At 38.2% G+C, this 14,978-nt stretch overlaps 1 protein-coding gene across 2 annotated transcripts in view; it reads left to right on the top strand.

Annotated features, from left to right (window-relative positions):
- The window catches only part of Ice1 (interactor of little elongation complex ELL subunit 1), a 54,880-nt gene extending 40,370 nt beyond the window's left edge, over positions 1–14,510 (top strand). For both annotated transcript variants that reach the window (XM_020154663.2, XM_020154662.2), the window contains 6 exons: positions 940–1,108; positions 3,847–4,007; positions 7,058–7,248; positions 8,925–9,031; positions 11,310–11,408; positions 13,441–14,510. In XM_020154663.2, the coding sequence (XP_020010252.2) occupies positions 940–1,108; positions 3,847–4,007; positions 7,058–7,248; positions 8,925–9,031; positions 11,310–11,408; positions 13,441–13,655 (942 nt within the window). In that variant the 3' untranslated portion in view covers positions 13,656–14,510. The remainder of the gene's footprint in view (positions 1–939; positions 1,109–3,846; positions 4,008–7,057; positions 7,249–8,924; positions 9,032–11,309; positions 11,409–13,440) is intronic.
- The last annotated feature ends 468 nt before the right edge of the window (positions 14,511–14,978 follow it).

The following is a 14,978-nucleotide window of genomic DNA, read 5'->3' as shown; positions in this document are numbered from 1 at the left end:
TTCTCAGATTGAGAATTAGCCATGTAAACATTAAGACAAGTATTTATTTCTAAACAATATTTTGTAAGTTTGAAATACTATAAGACACTGGCATTTTGATACTTTGTATTCACTAAAGAACTTAAAATTTTACTGGGCAAAGAAAATGTGTCAGGACTAAAATTGCATATTTCCACTTGATCCTGGCATGTTTAAAGGCTCGAAATGATTGCCTTTAGCACATCAAATTACTGTCACATAATAGAGCCTTTCTTTTTTTTGAATAGCAGCATATGCAGTTTTACGTGTTTGACAGTCTTACAGAAAACTCTCCACGAATGAATGTTATACATCAAATGCTTAGTTTAAAGATGGGGAGGAAGAGAGTTGTGCAGATCTGTATGCACAGCTTGTTAGGACTTTTGTGGTTCCATATTTACTGAACACTCATCGTGCACATCCTTGGGGACCTTATGGCTTTGATCACTTATGCTCATAAATCATGAAGGGCACTGGAATATTTTTGAAGGATGTTTCTTTTTAAGAAAAGAGTGAACCAAATTATCATTTAATGGTCTTTTTCTGAGCAAGAAAAATATTACCTGGTATTTTAAATGCAAGCAGTTGAGGAAGAGTCTAGGAAACGTGTGGGAATCCAACTAGACTGGCTTACTGCACACACAGGCCCTTTTGGTAAAAAACAAAAGGATTTGAATGGTGGCAGTGACAGTAAGAACCAGGTATGTCCAGACTTGCCACCAGGCATCTATAGCACGATGGACTACGAGAAACAGAAAGACACGGAGTAGCTCATGCCTTGCAGTACTACTGGTTTCTGATACTGTGTAAGTTTCAGTTTTTGAATAGATACTTGTGTTAAGAGTAGCTATTTAAGTATGCTAGAGAGAAACAGGAGTGTACATTGCCTTTTTATTTATTTATTTATTTTTTCCAATTCAGCATTTAGCAGAGTTCTTGCTTCGCTCTATTCTGTCAGAATTAAAAGTTCAGAAGACCTCTGTGGACCATAATTATATTCATGCCCTATGCAGAGTGTATGTGGGTGTTTGTCGGCAACTTGGAGACTTGGAAAGAGCTCGTTTGTTTTGTTACAGTTTACTTAAGGAAGGTATGTTTAGGTTTTGATGTTTTTGTTGCTTATCTTACCTTTTACTTGAATGTATGGTTTTCAGCTGATATTTGTATCTTTTAAAATAATTACACACATTGCATTGCAAGAAAGCAATGCAAGTCAACTCCCTGTATAGCTATCCTTATCCCAACTACCAAAAACCCTTGGTCCTTCCTATTATTGCTTATACTCTCTCTTCAACAAAATCATAGATAAGGGCAAAATAGTTTCTGCCTGGTAGCGAGGAGGGTAGGGGGGAGACGGAAGGGGTGGGGGGGGAAGGGAAGGAATGGGGGGAAGAGGGGAGAAATGACCCAAACATTGTGTGCACATATGAATAAAAGAAAATACCCAACACAAAAAGGGCTGGCAGAGTAGCTCAAGTGGTAGAGCGCCTGCCTAACAAAGCATGGAGTCATGAGTTCAAACTTTAATATCACACAAAACAATAATAAAATAAAAATCATAAAATTTACAGGAAAAAATATACTGTTCTGTGGATCTAGGAGAGGGCATAGCAGTTTGAGCTATACCTAAGTGTACCATTTTTTCAGTAGGAGAATTTACTTAATCTTACGTTAACACATACGTTACCACTTCTTTGTAATTGTCTTCTAACTGTGTCGCTGCTTTAGAATCATGTAGTTGCCGTAAGATATGGCAAGACTTTTGAAATGACTAGCCCAACAACTGCTGTTCCCTGGATGTAAAGGGCAGCAACTCTGAGATGGATTTGTAAACTCATGGAAAGGACGATCTGGGAGAGAAGAAAAGGAGATGGAGGCTGAAGGGCTGATTTGCGATCTTTTCCTTTACTACGATTTCTTCAGTCCTACGAAGGAATCAAACCAGGAGTCATTCATTCTTCATTGATCAGATCAGCAGGATTTGAGAAATGATATGCAATTGCAGGTTAACATATATGAGAAAGTCTGTGGGAGTGTTGCCTTTTTATTTCTGTACTTTTTCAGTCACTTCTTTTCTCAACAAATCATTATGGGATTCATGCTAAATGCTAGTTGTTCTGTGGTGACCAAAATCAGGCACAGGTGTGACCATCCAAAGGGACCCAGAGCCTACAGGAGCATCACAGGAACACATGCTGGTCTTTCAGTGATAGGCAGTAGAGAGGGGAGAGGTGTGGGCTCAGCCAAGTATATGTAATTTCTTGTTCTTCCTCATCGACCACATGCTCACAACTCACAACTGGTCTTGTTTTTGTAAAGATTTCTCTTCCTCTTTGCTTCCATTTTATCATGGCCCACTGCATTTCTTCACATGACTTCAGCCACTCTGTATCCTATATTCTTATTCCTTATTTTACCATAATTCATTTTGCTTGCTATCTCTCTCTTGCACTAGATAGTATATTCTGAAAGCACAGCAATTTGTCTTGTTCCCACTCTATCCCCACTCCAGAAAAAATGCATTGCTGGCCATCATTAAACTTATCTATTGGACAAATGAATTGCACTTTGGAGGGTGGATTTGATAGTCTGAGGAGTCAGCATAGCTTTCCTCATCAAAGTAACTTTTGAATGTGAGGTGTGGGAGATACACAAACAGTGTGTAAGTGAAGGGTGAGGAAGAGAATTCTAGGCTAAAGAAACATAGGCAGAAGTTGTACGAGGGGAGGAAATGTCACCAGATGAATATAGGGTTTAAAAATCCACAGAACAAACTAGTGCATTGAGTTTTTACTTTAAGATACCCACATGGCAATGATAAAGTAGAACAAAGGGAATTAAAAGGATAGGCCTTCCTGACAAATGGGATAAAAAATCTTCACATGAGAAAACTCTGACATTTTTTACAAAATCATTGTTTATATGACCCAGAAATTCCACTGCAAAGTATATATCCAACAGAAAATGTCTATTAGAAGGTAAATGAACAACTTAATTGTGGTTTCATAAACAATTGCATTCTACTTAGCTGTACAAAGAAATATGACTATTGGTGCATGCAACAATTGGATGAATCTCAAAAATTATGCTGGTAGGGAGGCCAGACAGAAAAGAGTCTATGCTACCTTAGTCCATGAATAAGTATGTGAGAAAAGACACACTACTTTGTAATGTAGGAGCAGATCTGTGTCTGTAAGATGATTTACTATGAAGGGTGGAGTAAGACATTTTGGGATGGTGGGCACTGATTGTGGTGGTTACATGGATTTATTTATTCAGTTGTCAAAATGTATCAACCTCTACGTTTAAAAAGCTTTTATTGTTTCTAAACTATAATTGAGTTAATTAAAAAAAAAAAAACATAAGCCAGAGCAAAGAAGAAAGTATTTACAGCAAAAGGATTGTTATCTAGAATTTATATGTATAAAAAATCTCTACCTCAGAAACTTTTGTAATCTGTACTGATGTAAAATGTAAAAATGCCCTGTATTTCATATATTGTGTGGAAGAATTCTGAGGCTGAGGAAATTTAGAGAAAGGGTTTTTGCCTTTTCTTTATGTTTTGGAGAGGTATTTTTTCATGCAATGTGGTATATTTATGTACTATGTTTAGAATTTAACCAAAGAAAGTGTGACAAAGGAGAAAAAAGAGTAGGTTTTGAAATAGCTACTAAGATCAGAGCCTCATCTGGGCCACCCATTTGCAGTCCCTTCAGATGGACTATTCCTTGCAAGGCACCAGTGAAATAAATAAAATTTCTTCATAGCTTTTAAATTCATTCACTTGATCAGGCATAAAGGTTTATTTCATTGTTTTCTTTCCCATAGATTTTCCAGAGTCTGAGAAATTGACTTTGTTTATTGCAAACATGTGGCATGATGTGTTTCTCTCTCAGTCGGTGATTAGTAAAGCAATGCAGTTAGTTGCCAGGCAGCGTGCTAAAGGCGAGGTTCTGAACTGCTTGAGAGCCTTTCTCAATTGGGAAAAGGTGAGCCTTGTTTTATTTCTTACCACAGCATACTTGTAGACCATACCTGGATGCTACTGCTTAGCTTTGCATTTAGTTTTGTGTTAGTTCATAGGCAGTTTAGATATTCTTCTCCATATTAGATCCTTTAGCATTTCATTTAGCCTGGGATTATGCAGTTCATTCCTTCACCATTCATGAACCATTCCAGGAAGAATTGTGGACCTAGGAAATGTGTTAACTAATCAATTTGTTTCATATACTAGTTTGTGACTAATGATCACAATGTACAAAATGATTGGAAGAGCTATAAATTATTTGATTCTACAACAGGTATTTAGAGAGGTAAAAAAGTTGATAACTTCAACTTCTGTTAGGCTCTTTTTAAGTCTAATATTCTGTTTCTCTCTAGTTGATGAAACTTGTATTTGTTCTAAATAGTTTGTTCTCATATTGCCTGCTGTTACTTTGTTTTTCTTTTCTTACTGATGTGTTAAAGTAGTATTTAGATTGATGCATGCTCTTTTATTCGTGATTTTATTTAATGAGAATCCAGTGAAGGGTTGGTTTTTATCTTTTCTTTTTTTTTGTTTTTCTTTTTTTTTAGGCAAGCATGTATTTCACGTTTTAGAAATTCTCAGAACTTATGTGGAGTATAATTTTATATGCTGCTTTGCTGTCCTTTTTTGATATTTGTATTCAGTAGACTTGGTCCAAAGTTTGATAAATATTAAAAACAAGTCTGTAATCATCTCTTCAGCAACCTATGTGGACAAACCAAAGTACATTGATGTAAAGTACTGTTACAAATTTCAGTGAATCATTTGGCAGTCACCGGAGACCTTTTGTGCTGAAAGAGGTTGTAGCTCCTTGTTAGAGAGCCTGACTACCATGGACAAGGCCCTGAGTTCCATCTCCAGAACCATAAAAAAAAAAAACAAAAAATGAGGGGATTTAGCCTCCACTAATAGACACTCACTGCCACACATCCGTCCCCCTCCAGAGGGACTATCTCTTACCCAAAATGCTTGTGACCAGAAGTCAGTCAGATTTCAATTTTTTAAAAATACTTACATAGACATTGCACGTTGTACATTGGTAATCTGAAAATCCAAACTTTATTAGCGTTTTAAAGTTAAATATCAGATTTTCAGATTAAGGTTGTTTTAACCTGCACTGCTTGCTGTGGTCCAGAGGTTTCTTTCTGTTAGCCTCTTCGGTGTGGTACCACCTTTATTCTTTAGAGTTGCTAAAATCTGCAGGTTTTCTATATGTAGAAGTGATTATACTTGATTTAAATTACTACTTAGTTTTAAAGTTGTAAAATTATAAGCCTATTTTGAAAGCTTTAAATTCATAAATCTTGTTCCATTTATAAGTCAGATAATTATTTCAAAAGAACCAATCTTGTCTTTGGCAGATAACCATCTCCTAAATGGTCAGCCTTAAGTATAAAGTTTAATAATTTAGTTATCTTCAGTGCTTAAAATGTCATACACTTAAGATATATTCCCCAAAAGCACTTCAAACATCTTGAAAGTAAAACATTTAGTTGAATATGTAGAATATGGGTTGCACTAAATACTCAGACACTGCACAGAAAATCACACTGTCCTAAACCTTTTTAATTAAATATATAATTCTGATATCAAAAACTTATAGCATAACCACGGATTCTTGAGATTTTTACCTTTTTTTTTTTTTTTTTCCCTGAAGAGGTCTCAAATTGAAAACTTGAGATCATCCACCATCATACCTTTCCTTCATAACTGGCTTTGTTGGATTGTAGTCAGCTGTGAACCACTCTCGGAACAACACAGAATTCCAGTCTATCAGCAGCTTCACTGTCCCATACACCTCAGTGTTGTTACATACATAAATAACGCACATGTAGATTATCACATGTTCACAATCACTGTAAAATCTGTCCATAAATATAACACAAGAACAAAAATAATCTGAATTTTGTTTGCCTTGTGTGTAAATTTATTTCTGCATCTTCTTGGGTTATAAAGTTACTGAGTTTCCAAGGAGAGAATATTTACCCTTTTGGCTGAGTTTGATTGTCAGGTAGATTGTTTTGGACCATGATTTGGCTATGAGTTATTTAATAGAAAGCTTAAGAACCTTTCCAGGATACTTTTGCCCAAAACACAGATTAGCATGTTAAACCCTTCAAATAATAAAGCAGATTTTCAAGTCAAGCTTCTTATTGTACTAAGAAGATAAGCCTGTATTAGGTATAGATTTTTATACAAGAACTTACATGTAATCCTTGCAGAAATGCTAAGTGGTACAACCACTTTGGAAATTGGATAAGCCGCTTCTTATAAAGCTAAGTGCATTCTTAGCAAAGACCCTGGTAGTTCTAAGCCTTGACATTTACTCAAGAGAAGTGAAGGCTTTGTTCATGAGACTCGTGCATGCGTGTTCTGTGAACATCAATAATAGCCAAAAGCTGGCAATAACCCAGATGTCTATCAGCTGGTGAACTGATCATCAGTCAGTAAAATACCCGTATAATGGATCATTACTCAGCAATTAAAAAAGAATGTTCGAACTACAAATACATACTGCAACAAAATGGATAAATAGCAAGCTTTATACAAATCCAAAATAATTGTCCAGTTATGTCTCATTCAGGTTTATAAATTTCTGGAAAAGCAAGACTGATGTGCAGTGTCTGAAAGATAACAATTTAAATAAGTTTTTAAAGCCTTGTTTCTTTTATTGTGAGTCACATCATGACTTTAATTTTCATGATGGCTTTAAATTGATGATAGTCTGCATTCCTGTCTGGATAGTAGCTAAGCTCTTTTCTGCCTGACTGAATTCCGCTTCCTCCCTGTTGCTTTTTTACCTGGCTCATCAACTACCATTGTGTAGTCATTTCATAAGTGTTTTCATTAAGATAAACATCATTTTTTGCTCAAAATAAAACTTTCAAAATGTTATTTTTGAAGTTAACTACTTATGTGATGCTTATAATCTTTGAGATTACGAACACCAGGTGTACTAACCTTAGACTCCAAATTGTGCTTTTTAAAGTTTATTTATTTTTCATTTGCCAGAATGCACCAGTGGATGTTGGCATCATGGTTTCTAAGCTGCTTTTGACCATACAGTTATGTCCAAAAACAGAATTCCAGTGCAGTGAGAAATACGGTGAAGACCTAAGTGATAACACTTGGGAATACATATTTGCCATTGATCTGCTCTGCTGCCATCAGAAGTGGATTTGGACACATGATAACATCATAAGGTTAGCTATTTTTCTCACTTACAGTGAAGATGGGTTCTGTTAATTGTAAGACAGTCTGTTGAATGGCGAATTATGGTTTGAATCATATTTTTTTAACACAAGGCACTTGAAACATTTACAGATAACTTTTTATTATTTGGATGAGAGTTAGTAAATCTACCCTTGAACTATCTGTGCTTTATTATCCTTTTTTTTAAATCTCTTTCCAGAAGAAATGACTCCCAGGAAGGGGACTTGGGTTCTCTGATGTATCCTCAACATGTAGAACAGTGCCCACCCAAATGGGTGCTCAGTAAATAAGTGTCAGGGTCATTGTCTTAACATAGCGACAGAAGTACTGAAAGTCACAGGTTGACAGCTTTCCACTTAGGAGAGAATTAAACCCCGTGCCTCATCCTTCCCTTATATGTAATGAGTTAACTTTTCTCTGTGCATCTGTAACTCTGGTACTAGTTGTGTACCACTTCTGCAAGAATGTCTTAATTTTTTTGCAGATCCCTGGCTGAGAAAGGCTGGCTTAGGAGTTTATGATATTAAGAAGTATTCATTAAAGGGTTGATAAACCATGTTCTTGAAATGCTTGAAGAATATATTCTGCAGAAACTACCTTTGCAAGGTCTTGTCTGTATATGCTCTTTTGCCCCCAACCCCCAACACTAGGGAAGACTAGACATCCAAATGTCAAAAAGCCACATCTCTGTATAGAATGAGATTTAGCTATAATAAAATGTATAGATATAAATAAATTTTTATTTTTGTGTACTGATATGGAAGAGAATTTTACAGTTACTAAATAAGAAAATGACAAAGTCATGTGTCCCTTGCCTGTCTGTGTGGATGGGAGGGCCTATCTGCCTGTCTGTGTGTACCTCCTCTCACAGATTGCTCACGGGAGCCCAGTAGGCAGGACCCTTCTATCCACAGTTACGCATCAAGGGACCAGTTGCACTGTCAGTCTGTGTCGGTGAACCTCCCAGTAGCAGTGAGAGTAGGTAGAATATTGGGATCTCTAATGAATAGCTCCAGACCCTGCCTCTTAGCACGTTGGGGGCTCTCAGCCTGTTGTTCACATGCATAAAGAACAAGATGTGTCTGGAAAGCAAGGCCAAAATTAGAAGAATGATGGTTATCTGAAACTGGGCTTTTGGAATGCCTTTTTTTTCCCCATTTTTCTTTTATTTGTGCATAATATTTTCAGTGATCTGATTATGAATATCAAGCAAGAGGTCAATACCTTTTTGAAAAAAGAATGGAAAGAAGAATTGGCATGGGTTTCAGTTTATAGAAAGTTTCTTTTATCCATCTAAAGTGTGCCGTGGTTGTTGACATTAGTGTCTCTCTGACTTCGCTCTTTTAATACTTGTGGGCTTCAGGAACTCAGTCTGCCTTAGTGCCTGGAGGCTGCAAGGGAAAATCCGGACTCAGTCTCTTCCTAGTTCTATGACTTTGGGGACAGTTAAAACAAAATAATGGTGCAGATATTTGTAGCCGCTAGTGTGAACACAAATACTCTGAGTAGCTGGATGAGATGTGAGTTTTCATTGTTTACTCTGATTCTAGTTAAAATTGTAGCTTCTCAGCACTTACTGCTTCTTCATTTGTGTCGATGGACTGTGCATAAGATCAGTTATGGTTTGAGCATTGATGGGTGTGCATCTTTTCATGTTGTTTTATAGTAAGGAGCTATGGCCTGTAATGGATAAGTGGATAAAACACAGAAAAGGTCATGCGAACATTGCGTATACTCCTGATGTTATTATAGCATCCATACTGAGACTGATTGGTGAGTTGTTCTTCATTGTTTTTTTTTTCTTGTTATTAATTGTATCTTGATGGGGGATAAGTATATATACTAATAGGTGCTGACTTTGAAGCTTCACCATAGTGACTGGTTTTACAGTAGTCAGAGTAAGTAAGTTTCTGCTTCATCTGCCTTCCTGCTCATACTCTTCTTATAAACTACTGTTTTATCCATTTTTGTCAGAAATGTACTAACATGTTTCATGTTAGTATGCCCCAAAGGCTAATATCAATACACGTGCACATTGGTGTACATAAATTGCTGTAACCTGTGCTACAGTTGATGCCTAAAACCAGGATATCTTCAAACCCTTAGCTAAAAAAGAAGGGAGAAGACCCAAATCAATAAAATTGTAGAAGAAAAGGTGAACATGGCACTGATGAAATCCAGAGGTTCGTTAGGGAATACTTACAAAACTTATATTCCAAAAATCTGGAAAAAAAAAAGGATAAATTTCTAGATGTACTTGTCCTGCCAAAATTGAACCAAGAGGATATAAACTATTTAAACAGACATTTAACAAGCAAAGAGATTGAAGCACTAAAAGATTCTCCCAACAAAGAAGAGCTCAGGACCAGGAAGATTCACTGCCGAATTCTATCAAACCTGAGCACAAAAACAATGAAGGTATCTTAATACTGGGCTTTAAGATATACTACAGAGCCATAGTTACTATTTCACTGCAGTCCGCTGATCTGCCTTGCATGATGAAACATCCATTTGCTCATTTATGATTTTGTAACCTGCATTGGTTACTTCAGAAATAATCAATTCAGACACATCTTCCAAGTGTCAACCATAGCAAATAGACAAAAACACTTAATATCACCAGTCTCCTCACAGGTGAGTCTTAAGCTTTGCGGAACTGTCAAGCTCAGGGTAGCTGAAGGAGGTTATTTCGATGTAAACTCAGACTTTTCTGTTATGGAAAATTTTTTTTTCTCTAGTCCTGGGATTTGAACTCAGGTCCTACACCTTGAACCACTCCACCAGCCCTTTCTTGTGAAAGGTTTCTTTTTTCAAGATAGGGTCTTAGGAACTGTTTCCCCAGCCTGGCTTTGAAGTGTGGTCCTCCTGATCTCTGCCTCTTGAGTAGCTAAGATTATAGGTGTGAGCCACTGGCACCTGGCTAGAAAATTTTCTTACATACTTTCTTTGTTTTGTTTTGCCTCTTAAAATGGACTGTTGCTTGTAGTTTGTGTTATAATTAGTTTTAGTTGTTTCTATAACGAAACTAGTATAGTTTCTGTATTATAGTAGCTATTTCTTTTTAGTAGTTTCATTTAATATCCATAATATCTGCCCAAAATTCTGATTTTTGTTTAACAGCTCAAATGTTGTCAGTGGTCACAATTATAACTTTCCTTGAAGTTAACAGCTCTCTTTGTTAAGTTGTGAGAATGTTCTGCCTTTTTCAAATAACCACAGTTTCTCGGTTCTTTGAAAGAAAGGGACGTTCTATGGGAACTTACAGCACACACGCCTGCATGTGTGTTTTTCTTCACAATAGCTAATGTGCTTGGATGTACAGGAAGTGTTTGGCATGTGATTTCAGTGTGGGGGACCCAGTGTCACAAAGTTGTATGCTTAGGGAACCAGATTTAATGAGAATTGTTGTGACTGCTTTATCAAGGACATTTTTAAGTGAAATTTGGGTTTTGGCTGCAAGCAGCTGGCAATGAAGAATGGCTCCCATACAGCCAGATCTTCATCCTGTAGTCCCTGCAGTGGTTGATCTGCTATTGCCTTATACCACCAGTCCCCTCTGAGCTCTGGGCAGGAGGCACAGAGCTTCTTAGCATTGGTGTGAGGTCCTTCTGACTTGAGGACTCCAGAGTTTCAGCTCAACTGGAGAAGTACTGCACTGTGTGGTACCAAGGGTGTTAAACCAAAATAGTGTTGATTGGACTGCAGTCTTAAATTTGTTCTGTTAACCTGATAGAAGTTAGCTATCTCAAATTTGGCCTGCAGAAACCACCTTCTCCTCTAAATTTTATTTATTGTGTTGTAGCTTCACTGAAAAAGCAGCAAGTTGTGCCTCACAGGTATATGTGAATAAGGGATGATTAGCTCTTTTGATTACATGTCCTGGAAGACTAATGGCGTTGTATTACATCCTGATGCTTTGCTGTTTAACCTGTTTTCACTGAAGAATAGGTACCCCTTTTAACTTCAGTTCAGGAAACACAAATTTACAATTCTTATGAAAAGCTAACATTTCACCAAATAACTGTTTATATTTTGTTTTCATTTCCCCTAGGTCGCTTAGGCCAATTGGGTTTGAAAGAAGGATTTCCAACTGCTGTGAAAAATATTAGTTCAGTTATTGGTATGTTTATACAGCATGCTCAGGATGAAGGTAAAATTCTTATTTTATTAGTTGCTTTCATATCACTTGATTTTCTCTGTGAAACCTTTTTTTTTTTTTGGAGTCTTTACTGTGTGCTGAGTTCTGTGCTTCTCTTCTTCTACATAGGAGATGTGAGCCTGGTGCCTGTGTGTGTGTGCATGTGTGCGTGTGTGTTTCTGGCGTGGTGTGGTTTGCTTTTATTGAAGTGCGGTAGTTCACCCTGTTGGGCAATGCTTCTCTTCTCTCCCTGTCGCTGGCATTCTGTCCCGTGCCCTGTCTGCCTCGGGACTTAGCCCTGGCTGTCCACATGGCCTCCTCTGGTGCTGTGTGCTGAGCTTGTGAGGCAGTGCTGTGCAGAGAGGTGTGTGCTCAGTATCAGGAGAGGACTGGAGATCTGGAAGCCGAGCAGGTGTCCATGGTGGAGTTCTTGTTATCATTGATGTTTTGCGTAATGTGATTTACATCCTGCTCTTTTGTGGGAAAAGCTTAACTCAAAGCAACCCTTGTAAGTGATGAGTCTAGTTTCTTCTTAGCATATTGTGCAATCAAGGATTGGTGTAGTTAAACAGCTCCTCGCCAGAAATGCATAAAGTGACATCTTAAACACTGCATGACACCCAAGCTAATCTTAACAGGGTAGGTCTTTTGTCTTCAGCTTTCAGTGGGAGACTTGATGTGCCAGGCTTATGGAGAACAGCCTGAACCTGTTTTCTCTTAGGTACCTTCTTTGACTTAGAATAGCTGCCAAGCTGGTGCCCATTTCTTCCTTATGAAAATGTGCCCTGTTACAGTCATGAGTGAATACTGACATAAAATATAGTAGCCATCAATGCAGACTTACTGTTGCTGAGGTGGGTGTGACCTAGAAGCTATGTGTACAGTCTTCCTCCTGGTGAAGAACTGGGAGCCATAGGTTAGATGCTTCATGGCACAGCCCCACAGCGTAACGTGGGATCCCAGACCAGCACATCTCAGGATGGCACCTTCTTATTGCATACACTAATCCCCAGAGGGAAGAGTGACTAGCTCAGGATAAGAAGCCAGGAATTGCCCTGCCTGCCCCATGTGTCCAGGTCTGTCTGACTGCTGAGCACAAGCTCCCAGAACAGTCCCACACGTTTTTCAACTTTAAACATTTTTTTCTCACTGTCAAACATTTGTGTGAGTTGTGGCCATGCACAATATTATAATATTATCAAAATATTATATAAAGTTACCTTCGGGCTGTGGGTACAAGGTATATATGAAATGTATGTGAATTTCATGTTTAGACCTGAGTTCCATCCCTGAGATGTAAGTGATAATATTCTGAAATCTGAAATAATGAGAAACACTTCAGGTCCCAGGCCTTTTGGGTGTGGGACACTCAATGTGGAATACTAGCCTGCCCTATTGGGCAATGCCTCACTCACAGAAAACTGAAGCAGAGCTAACAATAAACTTTAACACCTCACTTCAGTAAATTAAGTATTGAGTTAACTTAATTTAACTCCTAAATAAACTCCCAGTAGAAGGGAAAGGGAATTACATACTGTAATTTCTAAACTACCTATTATCTAAAATCATAAGCTGCAATCTGGGGTGTGGTGAGGCGGCACAAGAGCAGGTATTTATTTTGCCCCACTGTATTTTCACGGCCAAAGTCTGTTTATAAGCATTTGTGGTACATATTCTAACAGTCTCGTATCTGACAGCATTGTGGGATCCCCATTTTCTTAAGACCTCCCTTTGTGAGAGTGACCCTACCAACACTGCCCTGGGCAGAGGGACTCACAGGCTCTCCTTCGCTCTGACCACAGGCCTCGGGACACAGACACACCATCAGCTGCACAGAGCTGCCATCAGGCTTCTCTTCTTTTTCATCTGTAGAAAGGTCTTAAATGAGTTTTTTATTGTGGGATTTTTCTTTTGCATTTAATTTTCATTGCTGACAGAAAGTATTCTGTATTTGAATGGTATTCCTATAGATTACAACTTTAAAATTTTGAATAACATATTTTCTTGTTTGTTATGTTATGATTGACTCAAAAATTCTTTTCAGATATCCCATGGGGTATACAGTTAGCAGCTGTATATGCTCTCTGTGACTTGAGTCCCAGTAATCCAGCAGAAATATCCAAGATCCTGGAAGCTTGGCGGAGAGAGACCTCCAATAGCATCCCATCTGCAATCATTAGTTGCCTGGAAGAGGTCGGCTCCCTGAGTGCAGAGTGTGCAGCTGACAGGGGTGGGCACTGGGAGAGAGAAGTGCCTTGACACTTTTGATAGCACAGAATATCTGCCTTTGGAATACAGACTAAGGTCCAACAGAGGAAGGCATAAGATCCATCAAATGACAGGAGCCCTCCTTGGCGTTTGACAAAGATGTGGGAGAAGCAAGCAGTTACATATTGTCTTTTTTCCTAAACCACATACATTTCAGTTATGGCTGTTGCAGTCATGTGACGTATGGATTGTATTGTGTCTTGGTCAAACAACAAAAACTTGAATTTAGCCCTTTTTTTGCTGCAGAAAGTGTCCTTTTAGTGGCTTCTAAAAGTTGAGTGGCATTTTATAATGAACTTAGCAGTATAAAAACATGATCTGGTTCCTGAGTATTTTTTAACTTTATGCTCAAATGAGTGACTAGAAAAAATAAGTTGGCTCAAAAAAAGAGCTAGAAGAGTCTCCTGCTGTCTTAGCTGGAAATGGGCTGCAAAGGTTTCCTCGTGATGTAGTGCATAGTTGACCAGAGTAAAACACCGAAAGCCGTTAGCAGAAACTCACTTTAATGCATTTTCTTCATGTATCTAAAGTTCCTTAAGAACATCTAACTGTGTATCAGGAAGAGCGGTGAACAGCAGGTGTTCCCTGGCAGGCTTCTGCATCAACAACCTGTATATTAGTGCTTCAGAGATGAGCGCAGGCAGAGCTCTGTGTGCTGTGTGCATGCGGACCGGGCTACGATGTGTCTCCCATTGGATGATATTCCACTTTCGGAATTTTAGTATTTGTATATAGAAAATGGGTTTAATAACTCACCGTGACTCTGATTTGTCTTACAGTCATCATTTCTTAAAACTCTTGTATGTGTTTTTTATAATAAAAAATAAAAATAAGCCATGCACACTATTCTGATTGGCAAAGTGTGATACTTGGTGTTATTCTGTACCAAAGATGAAGAAATACTGTAACCAAAGCTAGAGGGAAGTGGCCATTCCTCAGCAGACCCACCTTCTGGTGACATAAACATGTGGGTGCTACATAGTCACTGAAATAGATGCTCTCCAGTGATCCACACACTGGTGAGTCCTGACTGGTCCTCACAATTGGATTTGTTGTTTTTCTCTAACTACTGCCTTTTTAAAATTACATTTGATGCTTATATTTTGGTTGTCCTTCCTGTTTTCCTAGGTACTACCACAGAGCTAATTGAAATTGGTGAATAACTTCACGGGGCCCCTTTGGAAGCTCTTTGTTGGTGTGATAATTCTTTCCACCAGTGTGTATGGAGCATGTCTTCTCTGCCTTGTGCCTTGTTGGGAAGGCCTGCTCACAAGGCAGTCGAGAGCCAGGTTCTCAAGGAGCTGTGATATGGGT

This window comes from Castor canadensis, chromosome 6 (assembly GCF_047511655.1).
Source record: "Castor canadensis chromosome 6, mCasCan1.hap1v2, whole genome shotgun sequence".
NCBI lineage: Eukaryota > Metazoa > Chordata > Mammalia > Rodentia > Castoridae > Castor > Castor canadensis.
The sequence above is the reverse complement of the archived record's forward strand: the minus strand, read 5'-3'. Positions and strand labels throughout refer to the sequence as shown.